General features: G+C 39.8%; 1 protein-coding gene across 1 annotated transcript in view; it reads left to right on the plus strand.

Moving 5' to 3' along the window:
* kaznb (kazrin, periplakin interacting protein b) overlaps positions 1 to 14,677 on the plus strand; it is a 98,188-nt gene that overhangs the window by 57,325 nt on the left and 26,186 nt on the right. The window contains exon 3 of the mRNA XM_073468463.1: positions 14,511 to 14,618. Within this exon, the coding sequence (XP_073324564.1) occupies positions 14,511 to 14,618 (108 nt within the window). The remainder of the gene's footprint in view (positions 1 to 14,510; positions 14,619 to 14,677) is intronic.

Here is a 14,677-nt window from a genome sequence, read left to right on the forward strand (position 1 = left end):
TGAACATGCTGTGTTTTTCCAAAGTTTGGATAATTACTTAAAAGCAGCAAATCTGCCATATTTCATTTGATCTAAAATGAAGGGAGCGATGTGAGTACAGAAAATGAGGACATTCATTTCAACAAATTCCATGACCCTGAATAGAGGTCATCATTATAAATAACCAGACATTAATACTGTAGCTGCAGGTAAATCTTCAGTAATTGGTAGATGTGTGAAGTGCAAGGGACTCAGTCGGTGGTGTGTGTGCGTCTGACATGTGCATGAAACACTGTGGTTAAAACTTCTCTGAGATGCTAATTAGCACTTCCACTGCTATCCCACTAATTACAGTCTCATGTAGACTGTAGCACTGACAGAGAGGATTAGATTTTAGATGTGGATGTTCTGCTACAGAGGAACTCGTCTCGTAGCGACTCTCTGATGCGGTAGGGAAAGGAGTAAGTGGTCAACTCCCTTCTCGAGACATTAGTCATTCTGAGCGGCGTGTACCACTGAGCGAAAAGCTGATTCAGGTTTTTATACAACTGCAAGGTATTGCAAGAGGATGGCAGTGACCTTAAAGGCTTTAGAATACTGTAGTATATTGTAACATTAGCTGTGAGTAGAAGTCATTGCGTGGGTCATTTTTCATTTGCTGAATTTCTCACCATTACTGTAAAACTCGACACCACAATGGGTGATTCATCACCTCACCAGAGGGATGTAATTCTGTGTGATATATTTCTTCCTCTAAGGATAACATTGTGACTTTACTATTTGTATTTCTCACACTTTCTCACGTCCCCTCTCTATCAAACCTTATTACCAGATTCAAGTGTAGTAATGTGAGTAATGACCAGCAGTGTGACAGATTTCTGCAATGATCTCACTGTTTCTCTGGCCTGGCCCAGTTCACTGCAGTGCTCAATCTGCTAACAACAGAGTGTTTGAAGCAAGATCCCCATTCCAAAGCCAGCATGACGCCAGTGTCCCCGACTCGGGTTAAATAGTGAGGAGGCAAAAAATGAAGGCGATGTTAGATGACATCCTCTCATGAGGAAACATGCTCAGACTGAGTTTGGGCTGTTTGGGGTAGTTATCGCTTCAACAGCCTGCAGGTGCAGGAAGGTTCTAATGTTTCTGCTGTTTATGTTTTGCGCCACAAGCTAAATAAAATCACAGAAGAAAACAAAACATTTCACGATGACTCATCTGATTATACTGATTGCAACTAATTGCATATGTTACCTTTCCAGAGCTGCAGCTCCGAACCGTAGTTGGGAGACCTCCAGTGTTAACAAAGTCATTTTAAGAAAGTCTTGCCACTTGGCAGCCATCTTTGCAACACCTCTGGGCAGTTATTTCAGGTTAATAAGACCAGGAAACCCTCTAAAAGAATGGGAAAGAGCCAGAACTTTACTTTTAATGGTCACCTGGACATTAAAAAACTACATCTCTGGTGTCACGCTGTTGTAATATACTCCAGCATGGCTTGTAGCTGTTGACTATCTTTTCACACCTGAACCAACTTAATTTTAAAATATCAGTGCACATCTTGGACAGATTTATTTAAGCCTGGAAGTGAAACACACTGGATGTAATAAAACAGTAGGAAGTGGGTGAATGCTAATGTTAGCTGATGGTTAGTTTACCTTTTTACCTTTATTTTGCCTTTAAATGTGGCCTGATGTCCCTCCAGACTTTCACGATCCATCATCAGTTCAATTGCTGATCAATCAAGAAGCGGTGAAATAACAACATTTTGACAGATTCCCCACATTTATATGACTTTGAGTGGCATAACATTATCTCAGCCTTTGAGTGCGACATCAGGGAAATGGGCACCATCAGAATATGATCTGATGTGATGTTGTCGTCTGTTCATTCCAGTACAAAGCCTCGCTGTTGCTTTCTGAACAAGTTGGAGGCGAGATTGGGACTTTTTGTCTATGTCACAAAGGAGGGAAAAGATGAGTGCATGAACGACTTTTTACAGGTGTGTGGATTATGTGTGGTCTGAAGGTTAGGTCTGAATCAAATAACACTCTGAATTTCTGGCACCAGGCTTTATATTTGCAGACAAGGGACCAAGAGTACTTTCAATGAGACTGACGTTGAAAAGAATAATTTATAACTTTGGCTAGAATTTCATGGGATGCACTTTGTGGAGGTAAGTGTACTGAGGGTCACTGTTCAATTTAAATTTAACAGCAGCTTTCTCTCCATAGGAAATCTTTGACATTGTTGAATTTGTACTCCTGATATGAAAGCCCTGTAAATTCAAGCCTTTACCTTTGATTGAACACTTGGGGATCCTTAGTTTTAGCTAAATCTTTTATTCCCATGGCGGTCAAGGTACTTACTATAACACAAAAGTAAAATATTGTTGACCCTAGTGGTTGTTCACCATGCCTTCGATGCCTCTTGAGAAAACAATTGTGTTGATGGATGAGTGGGTTGGATGAGATTGTGACAGTTGTGTGAGTATGTTTTGCATCAGTTATGCTTTTCTGTATAATAATTGTGTAGTTTCTTTCTGCTATATATTTATTTACATGCCTTTTTAATTGGGGATCATCTACAGTGAGAAATAAGCTTTTCCCCTCTGGGAAAATCTAATGTACTCTATCTGGAGCAAATATTCATTTATTCATCTCTCCTGCAGATATAAAAATACAAGCTGGGGAGTTTTAATGCCAAATAAGATCATTAGATTCATTTTATGCATTTATTTTAAAAGGGGCTTACTTGGTGAATTGTGTGTGTCACAAAGATTTCAGATCTAGTAGTAAATTTGTTTACTATAACTGCATTTGTTCACATCTCTCAGACTCTCAGGGCCATTGAGCGGCTGCCAGTTTGAGGATCATTACAGCGAGAGAACAAATTTTGACTAATAGCTCGAGACTTTGTTGTTGGTTCCAAGATAGCAGAGGAGCACTTGTGGCTTTTTTTCATATTACATTTGATGCCAGCAGCACAGCGTGCCGTTTGTGTTCTCATGGCTTCTCTCCTGCAATTAGCAACTGTAACAGACAGTAGTGGCAACTATCGCAGGCAGGCACTATTTATAACAAGAGCAGGAGATGTCAGACCACAATAGCATCTTTTTAAATCAGTAAAACATGTTGCCATCTGATTTGAATGTTATTGTTTGCTTCAGCAGAGATTTATAGTCGCTAGGCTTGAGTTTTGCTGTATTGATATGTTGTACATTGCAGATGATATTTAATTCTGTTTGAAGACAGTATGTTAGCTGGTAGAGCTGACAGTGTGGGTTCCTGCGTGGGTGATTCGTCATCCTTCCATCAGTAGCTGGCTTGTCGAGGCCCGGTGAACATGGTAGTCTTAGTTCTATTATTCACACCTTTACCCAGCTTCTCTCTTGGTCAGCTCTTCAAACTATGCCTCACATACGACTATAGCTATTATACTGCAGCAGTGCCAACAGAAGATTGAGGGTGTTACGCCCACCCCTGACTCCAAGGGCTGCGTTACTGTGTTGTGTTATTCGGCTTGATGAGTAAGGTTTCCCCTGGAGAAGAGGCTCTCCTCTCCCACTGGTACCCTTCAACCATTCATTAATCTGTTGTTTTTGGAGCAGTTTCTCGCATATGTGTCTGTACCTCTGACCACAACTATTAATTCACCATTTGGTTGAGAAAAGAGAAAAGATGGGCCAGTTAAGGCACAGCTGTTCACACCTGGTATTACCATCCATCCTGAGTGATTTGATCACAAGTGGACAGCTCTAAGTACACCCAAGACGCATCAAGGACACATTTGAGATCAGCACACATGTCCTGGGCCACATTGAAGGACCGACTACTCAACTGAAGTCCTCCGCGCAGCAACAACAAGAAGCCACAACAACAGGCAGAATGGATTTACACACTGTCTGATTTACTCTCTTAACCTGCTCATGTTGGCAGCAGATGTTTCACCTAACCGCTCAACTAGTAACTGCAATATCCCCAGACTCCCTTAACAAATTATGTGATTTTAAGAGTTGGTGCATGACGAGAAACTTTGCAAAATGGCTACAGCAAATTGTAAATATTTCAAACTTTCTTGTAAATTCAGCATTAGATGCAATACATTAAGTTGTCGGTATGTCGAGTCTGTTTTCATGTCTGAAGTGCATCTTTCATCCCGCTGTTTGAACACACTGTTTCAACTGATTTCACCGTTTTACACAAAATTTATAAGACTATAATGTTTTGTTGACCGTAAACATGTCAGATATTACAAATAGAGTAACAGTAACCAATAAAGATGATTTTGTTGTCGCCCGCTGAAAAAGTACCCAGACTCTCGACGAGTTGTTGCATGTGGAGAAACTTTATAAACTCTGTGAAACACTGTTTACAACACATTCTTAACTATTTGGGCCGTCTTGTTTATTCGGCAAATGTTATGCATTATGATATTTCTTCTTTGTGTGAAAGCCATAGTATCAGTGATGTACAGCGTGTATTTGCATGTAGAGTGGGGAAGTAAGACCTGACCACAAGCAGTCACTTGAGACACATGTCAAGACGCATGTTAATGCCAGGTGTAAACTGACGGGAGTGAAGCCATCCACTTTGAAACATAGGGACACATGTTGATACCAAATATGAATGGCTCAACCATTTCCAACCGAGACTCCCTCTCTAGCTGCCTTTTAGAGCCAGGGAATTGATGCCCAGCTCGTCCTCTGTCCCAGTCCTGCTGTCCAAAGGAGGTTAGGGTCCCTATTGGATCCTGCAGAGGCAGCTGGGATGGGCGTGGCAGGACTGGCATGTGTGAAAAGAGTGTTAATCAATTCCCAGGCCTGTAAAGGGGGATAGAGGTCAGCAAAACGTCTCACATTTTCCAAATACCCCCGCACACCAGGACAATATTAAAGCGCAGAGCCAGCCCGCTGCTGCCATCTTTGCAGCTTTTACCAAAGGCAGGAAAGGCGTTGGCACAAGAAGCCGGAGGAATTTTTTTTTGTTGTGTCAGTGCTGGATTTCTTCCAGGCAGCTTTTTCTGCTTAATCTTCAGTTTAAATCCACCCTCATCTAGATTCCCTGGTCCAGCAAAGCCTGTGGGTTATGGCAGGGCAGATGATGCCCTGCAATGACCAGCTGTGACCCACAGAATCAACCAGATGAGCCATAAAGTCTCTGTATGTGCGTGTGTTTGTGTGTGTGGACAAGCTCACGTGTGTGTGTGTGTGTGCGTGTGTGTGTGTGTGTGTGTGTAAGTAAGAAGGGATTTTGTGTGTATCTTAGTGTACATGCATAAACCAGCAAATGTATGAATTTTTTTTACATGGCATAGAAATAACTTTAACGTTAGTCTAACCTTGCTTTGCATTGTGGAATATAAATCGGTGCTGTATTATAAAAATGTATTCTATTCTGCTTTAACAGCTTTTCTGTTGGACTGTTTAAGTCAGAGGACAAAAAAATCTAACAAAACCAACCTGGAGTTATGAATTTGTTCTCCAGGACTGCGGTCGAGGACGGCTGCATTTTAGACTCTGGCTACTCCAACTGAACCTTGAGCTCACAACGCTGCTCTTCAAAGAGGCTGTGTTGGATTAGCAAGTGTACCACTGACAGTAGCTAATCCTCCAGGGCTACAGAAACATTTATTATCTAGGCCATAATGGATTCCACATTTTTCACTGGTTGAGCCTCAATGATAATGATTATAAATGCTTGGTGCACTGTCCTACATCTGTCCAATGTCTACATCTATAAGGTAGCCAGCATGAAGGATGATGTGATGTTTTTTATAGCAGTACACGGAGTGCTTATCGTTAAGCTCTAGTCCTTTACTATTCCTGTTTGGCAGGTCAGCCCCACTGTGATTATTCATCAGCCAGTAAAGATCATGATACCAGTCATATGGGACGATACATTACTACATCACCCCGTTATGACTCCAAGGTTAGCCGTCATCCTGTAACCTTGTTTTCCTGATGGTATTGTTATGAATAATCAACAGAGGTAGTTTTTGCCCTCTTGAGCCCTTCTGCTGTTTTGGTTTCAGCATAACAACAGCTCAGTTTAATCACAGGGTTGAGCACTGCAATGCTGATACTGTTTTGAGCAGGTGTTGTATGCGATACTGAATTACGGATTCAAATGATACTTTATTTAAAAGTCCCCCTGTCTATGTATATATAAGGCTGAGTAAAAATGATATGCCTTCATAGCAACGCTCACAAATGTCTCCTTTCAGTTGATATCTGTCAGAGTGTAGTTTTGTACTATATAATCATACCATTTTCTTCTGACAAAAATGTTTTCATTGTTTTTGTTAGAACTTTGTAATATGAAAGAAACCCTCCATCATCTTGCAGATGAAACCAGGCTTATGTCTTTTGGGTGAAAACAAGCGCTGTGCTTGTTTTTACTTACACAGAAAGAAGGACAGTAAAGCACAACAATTGAACAGCTCAAAACAGACCACCCCAGCTAAACGATAAGTTAATGTCATTATCATAACATCAAAATAAATTTTACACATGACATAACTCGTGGGTAAAAGACAGACAGTTCCCCTTTTTCTTCCAGGCAGCAGGAAACTTGGCATCTACAGTAGAGGTGCTCCTCACATGCTCTCCCCCTCAACCCCCAATTCCCACATTCAGAGCAGACTTGCAATGAAGGTATAATGGCAAAATTAGCAAAGTAAAAAGTAGATTGCCTTCTCCAAAATGTACTCCAGTAAAGAGTACCGTTTATAAAAAAGGAACATATAAAGTTCCTTGACTGTTACTAACCTTGCACAGGCCTGATACATCCTGAGATATTAAGTGGATATGGCAAGAGTATGTTTTCCCTTCCCCTACTTTAACAACACTGAGCAGATCTTACCAAGGTTTGTGAGTCCTCTTAGCATTCTCCAACTCTATACATTTTGCTTTTTAAAACCCTTCCTTCATTTAATCTCTAGAGCGGAAGAGATGCAACAAAACCGCAGACTGTTCAGTTGAACAACACCAACCATAACACCGCTCACCCTGGACACTCATCTTCCTCAAGCAATTTCTCCTCGTTGATGTAATGGATGTGTCCCTGAAGGGGCTTTTTTTGCGCATGTTTCTTCAGGGCAGACTGCTGTTGTGCTCTTAACGGCAGCACACAGACAGCATCCAGAGGCTATGGATCACAGCAGCCTTGGAGCAGCCTTTCAGGCCTAATGTTCTGTGAGCGCTGGGAGTATTGATTCACTGTGTCACGTATGATTATAAACACAGATTAATAGACAGTAAGTTCTCAGCTCCAGGCAAAGTAAAATGTTAGAGGAATGGCATTTTGCCGCAGTGTTTTGGCTCCATGTTTGGGTTGTGTAATAGAGATGTGACAGCTCGACCTTCGATATATAGCATACAGTTTCACTTTCAGTGTATCCCAGAGGAGAAATTTATCTGCTGCTTTTCTTGTGGTGTATACAGTGTGTTGAATACTAAGTCAGCTTTCCCCTGAAATATTTCACCGCTGTTGTTAAACAATTTTTTGACATGTTTACAATCTGTGCCTTCAATTTGTCATTTTCTGGTTTTACACAATATTTTAATTACATTTTTTCAAAGGTGGAAGAATTACTCAAATCTCATACTAAAGAAAAAGAAGCAATACCACAGTGTAGAAATACTCTTTTACAATTAAAAGCCATGCATTTAAATTTTAACTTAAACTGACAATAGACAAGTTATTTGCTTTAACTTATGATTATGAACAAAATGTGGATTGCATAATGTGATGGCTTAAGAATAATAAAACCATTGGTGTTCAGATTGCTCCATTGATTGTTCAGTTTTGTCCGGCACAAAATCTCCTGGGAAAATATACACTGACGGGTGATTCAGTCAGGCTGGCAGCCTGGCACCTTTTCTATCTGCTTTCACATCTCCATTATAGACTTAATGAAAGAATAAACTCACGTTTTGTCCTGTGTCGTTGGTAGAAACAATCCGAAAACAAAAACAAAAAACAATATTCCCACTTGGAAACACCAGGAAGTAATAGCAGCAAAATATACTTGAAGTACCAAAAGTAAAGTGCTCATTTTGCTAACTTCCAGTTTAGTACTTGGCTAACTTGAGTGGGGATTGCATTTTTTCTTTCCAAATGTTATTGGAACGAATGGATCAAATTATGATGAGGCTGAAATTTTTTTTATCCAAAACACATAAAGTCCATCCCTATAGGTGCCTGTTCTTATAAGAAACATGTAACTATGCCAAAGCAAATAGCACTCCAGAAGCTATTTCATGGAAACTTTAATCACTTTAATGTTGAAGCTGGTAAAGGTCGTTAGACTACTTTATGCAGTTCTACCTGTAGCGTGTAAATTTCTCCTCGGTGATCAACAAAGTTTTATCTTAATCTCTAATATTACATCATATCATCATTTATTTGTTGTATTGTTGTTGTTATTTGTATAATCAAAATAAATCATCAAAGTAACTAGTTACTGAAGTATTGAAATAACTTGAGTAGATATCTCTGCAACACAATACAGACCTCTTTGACATTAAGTGAAAAATGTTGTTTCTTCATATTTTTGAATGTCTTAAACAAAGATTCTTACATGGTGTACTTTTAAGTTTAGTACTTGAGTAAATGTACTAAGTTACTTTTTTCTAATGTCATATCTAGCTCCATCATAAAGGAGACTTATTTCCTACTTATTTGTCTGTGTCATGTTAGTGACACCAGTGCTGTTGGAGTGCATTGTCAGCATTCTTCTGTATGCTGGGATTTGAACGAGCCCCATGTGTCTGTGCCTGATAATAGCAGAAGCGACCTTTGAGCGTTGGTGTCACGGATGAGCGGTCTCCCCTTGTGAAATATTCAAACACTAAATATCTCATCCAAACTCAATCCCTTTGTCTTATGTAACCAGACAAGGTTTTCTGGCTCACTCTTGTGCCAAAGGTTAAAAACCCTAAAGACTTCCCATCATTTAGCTTTGTTAATTCATTCACTGTCTGCAATGCTGTGAAATTCCATTTAGATAGCGTTTCAAATTCTTCTTACATTATGTTGTGTCAATTTAAATGCATGAGAGGAAATAATAGAAAATTGAGCACTATGGTTATTGTCATCCCAACGGGAAATAATTACTGTGCACCCAAGAAAATGGTTGAATTCTTCAGGGCTTTACATTTTAGGATTATAACATTTTACCCATAAAATATCACACTTCTTTTTTTGGCCCCATGTTTCTCAAGCTTTTTACCCCATTTTTGTTCCACTACTTTGTTTTTTTTTATCATCTCTCCTTTTTGAATACATAAAATAAGCACATAAGAAAAAACATTCCCCTCAGTATCTTTGCTGAGGCTTTTTTGAACTGCTGATTTTTAATTTGCACCACAACCCCCAATTAACACTACAGCTCCCCTCTCCGAACTAACAAAGACTAAAAACCTTTTAGTGGTCGAGAATATGTGGAAACAAGAACACTACAGTGACCTTTTGTTCTGAAAGGGGCACTCTGAGAGCCAAACACCTCTCAAAGCTGGGGCTCTGTTATATACAATCCATGGCCTGATAATAGCATGTTTCCAGCCTTGTAAATTGTAAGTAAGTGGGACATAGGTGTAGCTATGGTATTGCACTCAGCAGGACTGTGTTTCAGGGTGTTCTGTCTCCACAGTGGCATGGTGTTGCTCCTTTCTGGTGCAATGACTGATACAAGAATGAATGTCTGCTTCCTGCATGACAGTCTGAATGCCAGTGTAATTAAAGGTTGTCTGAGGGTGGGCAGTGATGAGCTGTCTGCACAGCCATGATAGTTGCCTCCCATTTCTGCTTGAATGCCCTCTTCAACTCCCACCGAGTGTGTGTCTCCTCTTTCCATCATGCCCCATGCATGAGCCAAGTGCTGGTTGGGAAGGGAGGTTGTGCACAATGTTTGAATAGCCTCTCTGACTTCCTACCACACCTGGGGGTGTTTCTGCAGTCACACACGCTCAGCATATTCTCATTAATAACTAGTTGGTGTTTTCCCTTGTGATGCTGTCAGGGCTCTCTTTTTCCCCTGACGTTTGCAAGGGCAGCTTCTTACATTTTTAAAAGATTTATAATCACAGTTATGAGTCCAACTGGAATAAAAATGCATATTTCTTGCTACAGCAATAGAGATGTGATATATCTTGTTTTCTCTTTGGTGGAAATAATGATAAACAAAAGTGGGAAATTTACATTTAATCATCTTTATCCACCAGCAGGTGTGTCATTGGTGATCCATCCCTGTAGATAAAGACCTTATTTAAATATAGCCAAACAAAATGTTTTTTTTAAATCATATCTGCATAACATGGTGCTGTTGCTGTCCTGTCATCAGAATGACTGTGACACTGACTGATATCCAGGCTCACAAGCTATCCAGTAGTTACCAAGAACAAGTTTGTTAACAGTGCATCTTATTATCCCATCTCACAAGTCTCTCACAGATTAAATAAATACACTTAAAAATCACATCGATGACTCTGTCAAATGAAATGGCTTATTCTGTGAGGTTGAGGAAAAAATCAACGACCAGTTGAATATAACTTTAAAACATACAGTAAGGCAGGAAATACAGGTCAAAATGAGCAACCAGTAGAAGACCCACACAAGTGATATTATTAAGCGACAGTCTACTTGCTGGGCTGGTGGTGGCTAGCGAGATAAACGATAAACGCGGCCAGTCAGTCACAGTAGTTCCTAGAGTCTCGCTGTTTTCTCTCTACTGTTCTTTTTACTTCAATCTGGCATTTTGTTCACTATTGCAAACCACTCCTCATGTGATGAGCAGTTTTTATTCCAACAGAGGAGGGAAAATAAAAGAGGAATACAGCTCATAGGCTAAGCTACGATAGCTTCCTCTTTTTGTGACTCAAATTTCAGCACAGTCAAGTGTGGCCGCTATTGGAAAGGCACAAATGTGCGAGCCAAAGTTCACAAAAGTTAAACTCTATACAGAATATTCATGCAGATGGTTCCCATGATCATTTAATTAATTTAATTCAACGAGAATTATCTGAAATATCGCTGTCGCTGTGTGGAACTTTTGTCTCCCCCTTGTGGTTGTTAGGTTTCCCTGCCATAAGCTCTACATAGTTGTAGCAAAGTTACATCTTTATCTTCTCACACTAGGTGTGAAGTCTGGTGACCTCATATGATTTCTTTATAGCTCCACCCAACATTATCTTAAGCAGAGGTCTAACATCAGAGCAAGTGTTCGAACAGAGAACAGAACATAGGTGGAATTGAGAAGGCAATTTATCAACCGCTATAGGGGAAATTTAAAGCATTGTTAATTAATAACATCAATGATGTTATTAATTAAAGTGTCCTGGTAAGCTTTTCCAGTGAGTCAGAATACACATTACCAGGGACTCCCCTATTATGACAAGTCAAAATGTTTTCTGTGAAAAAACACTATTAAGGGTACCCCTTTATTTCTGGCTGAGATGCATGAGATAAGACAATATAAATAGAGTAGTACAAAGTGACCTGCCTCCATTCTGATAGATATTCCCGTCTGACAGAATGGGACACGTCAATTTCACTGTTAGTTCATTCTGAGAGAGCAGCTCACATTATCAGAACACAAGCTCAACTGTCAGTCAAACACACCCAACAGCTCGTCCCAGCAGAGGCTTCTGGGCTAGAGGGACAGGATACATCAGCAGAAAACATTTTCTTAAGTTCAGTTGACGTTGCCAATCACATAATTTCAGATGATGAGTTATGAAATAATCATAACAAAAAAATATTGTTTTTGCATTGGTTGAGATCACACAGTTATTAACTTGTTGTTGTGCTGCCTGGTTTGGTCAGTTCTGTCACAGCCTGCACAGCTTGGCCTCATCATTTCTATAACCTTTGACCTCTCACAGCAGAGGTTCGACCAGGCAGAAATGAGGTGGCAGATATACTGCCCAGTCCTCAGGATATACCTCTCTATAGTGCACATTCACATACTTTACAGCACTGACGCAGACACAATGACAGGGTGTTAAACCCCTTGAAATACAATGGACACCTGGCTAATCAAAAACCCTTGGGAATGGGAGATAATTTTAGCCAATGAAAGAGTCCAGATGAAGGAGGGTAAGCACCATACATTGTAATAAATAAGGTAAATTGTTCTTTTTCTCATTTGACAGGCTGCTAATTTAAGAGTGTTGACATTTTTAAAGAATGGCTCCCCGAGCCATTTAAAGCCGTTCATTTATGTGTTGAAATCTTTTATTTTAGCACAGACAACCTCAACTAAGTGCTGGAATAGATGGTCTGTGAATTTGTCGCACTGCCAGCGGCCTCATCCTTTCTGTCTCTATCGCTCTTATTATGGTTGGTGCTAAGTAAAGCAGCGTGAGAGCCAGCCCGCTGTCCAATCTCCATAATAAAGACTGAGGAAAAGGTCAGTTTAAAACACCTAAACAGTTATCGACAGGTCAGGAGGACGGGAGGAAGGTAGATAAGGTCAGTGATCTAGATAAATACCATACGGTCATTAAATTGAAACTGTCAAAATATGCAGATTAGGAGGCAAGCTGTGATCATTGTTGAGGAAGAGTGGTTGTGCAGATGGTACCACTCAGAAGGCACCTGAGGGTAGACGCCATTTGCTGTGCTCATCTAAACTAAGTTAAACTAAAAAACACATTTAATTTAACAGCGTTGGTATCAGATCTTGAAAATGCTTAATTTTATCCATTATGTAGTGCTTGAAAAATGGATATACTCCATAAGAAATGCTTGATTCTCATCTTAATCTAGTGTTTCATCAGATTATCATAAAATCTTTGAACATTTGAAATTAAACAATCCTGTTGTCATATTTGTTTTTGTTTCCTGGTGTCAAAATTAGCAAACATTGAATAATCATGATCAGAACAGACAATCAAACAGCTGGTAAAATAAACAAAGTGACAATATAGTCTACAGGAAGGAATTATGTAAACTTTATTTGAATTGTGGGTAATGTAGGCAGCAGGCTTTGAAAAGGAAGAAGAAATAAAAGGGTGACATCTCCGGTTCTGGTTGATATTTTTTCTTAAAATTCTCCATAATGAGTCCAACACTGTTGTAGGAGTGCAATACTAGACCAGTAGACTGCTTTTCAACACCTGGTGCCTACATTACCCACAATGCAACTTAGCCACTAAGTGACATCACTGGAGGCAATTTATTAGATCACAGGCAGCTTCCTCTGCAGCCACAAAAGGCTTTATACTACTTTTTTCATATGCAGTAGCACTCCCAAAGACCTGTGAACACATTAATGTGTAAAACTGGTGGAGTGACCCTTTAAGAAAACATCTCTATCAAAAAAACAGATGAGCAGCATTTAGGCAACATTCTGCAAATACACACAAAACAACCAAATACACAAACTTTGGCAACAAAAAGCGTGTCCTAGCCGTGTTCAGCACCAATGTCCTCCGGAAACACTTTGTTTTTCAGTTATGTGTTATTTTGTGTGTATTCGCAGCATGCCTGTGTATTTGTTTGTGTTGTGTGTATCTGCAGCATGTTTCCTGAATGCTGGGCATGTGTTGTCAAATTGATGAAGGGTTTTTTTTTAATTTGCATGTGTTTTGTTAAGTTGGCCTTGTTGGCTGCTGTATGAAAGTGCTTGAAATGAGCTTAAACAGCAGTACGAACCCTTCGTTAAACACTGCATTTGCACATAGAAGAGGTGCTGTCACGCCTTTATCTGGCATGAAATCTAACATTTACAGCCTCAGAAGGATGTATAAGATCAGCCGAATTATTTTCAGTTTGAAGATTTCCGATCAATAGCGGGTTCTCAAGCCCTCTTCAAGGGGAAATCATTTATGTTGCAACTCTATGGTGTCTGCTGTATGAAACCACTCCCTAGTACAGCAGGGACCTCATTTTGTACAGCTTTTTTCATGCTGTGTGGAAGTGAAACATTTAGAAAAGTGGACAAAGGAACATTGATGATTTTTTTTTCAAAGAGATATATGTTCAATCACTCCATTTTCTTCTTGAACTGCCAAGAAATTATTAAGTGAGAGCAGGGAAAATGTTGAGTAGATGAGCCTCAGTCACTGGAGCTCACAGAAGTCCTTGATCAGAGTCATTAGCTAAATGTGAAGAGCACAAAAATGGGTCAGTGGAATCTAATGGAATCACATGAATGGAAGGCTTTTATTTGAGGAGGGAAGAGACGAAGTAAAAGGAAAAGGTGTGAAATGGGAGAAAAACTGATCTAGAGTACGGCAAAAAAGAGTGAAAAGTAAGCCGAGCATTGCAAAATAATAGGACAAGCATGCATCATTACTAATACAGAGAGTGTAATTATTGCCTTGAAATGCTGATCACAACCTCTATAATTTGTGGGAGAGATCTGTAACGTTCCTAAAGGCTGTGTGTGCCAAGACATTGTGTCAGAATTAATCAACTTATTTAAAAGGCCTGCTAAAGCTAACAAGCTGCTCGTGTGAATATAAATAAGAAGTGTTCATTTAAAAAAAATAAACATTTGATGTAATTGTTGATTTCTTTCCCTTGCAGATCCATCGGTGCATCACAGACAGAAGACGATGGTGACAGACATGTGCTACCCGACAGAGATTTCCAGCCTGATGGACTTTGGCACTCCAGATTGCTCGCTAGGCAAAGGTACGGCTGCACTGCTCGAAAAAAACACAAGGTGTTGCCTTGGTGACAGCAGGAAGTGT

The sequence above is a fragment of the Pagrus major genome, chromosome 6 (genome assembly GCF_040436345.1).
Source record: "Pagrus major chromosome 6, Pma_NU_1.0".
NCBI classification, from domain to species: Eukaryota; Metazoa; Chordata; class Actinopteri; order Spariformes; family Sparidae; genus Pagrus; species Pagrus major.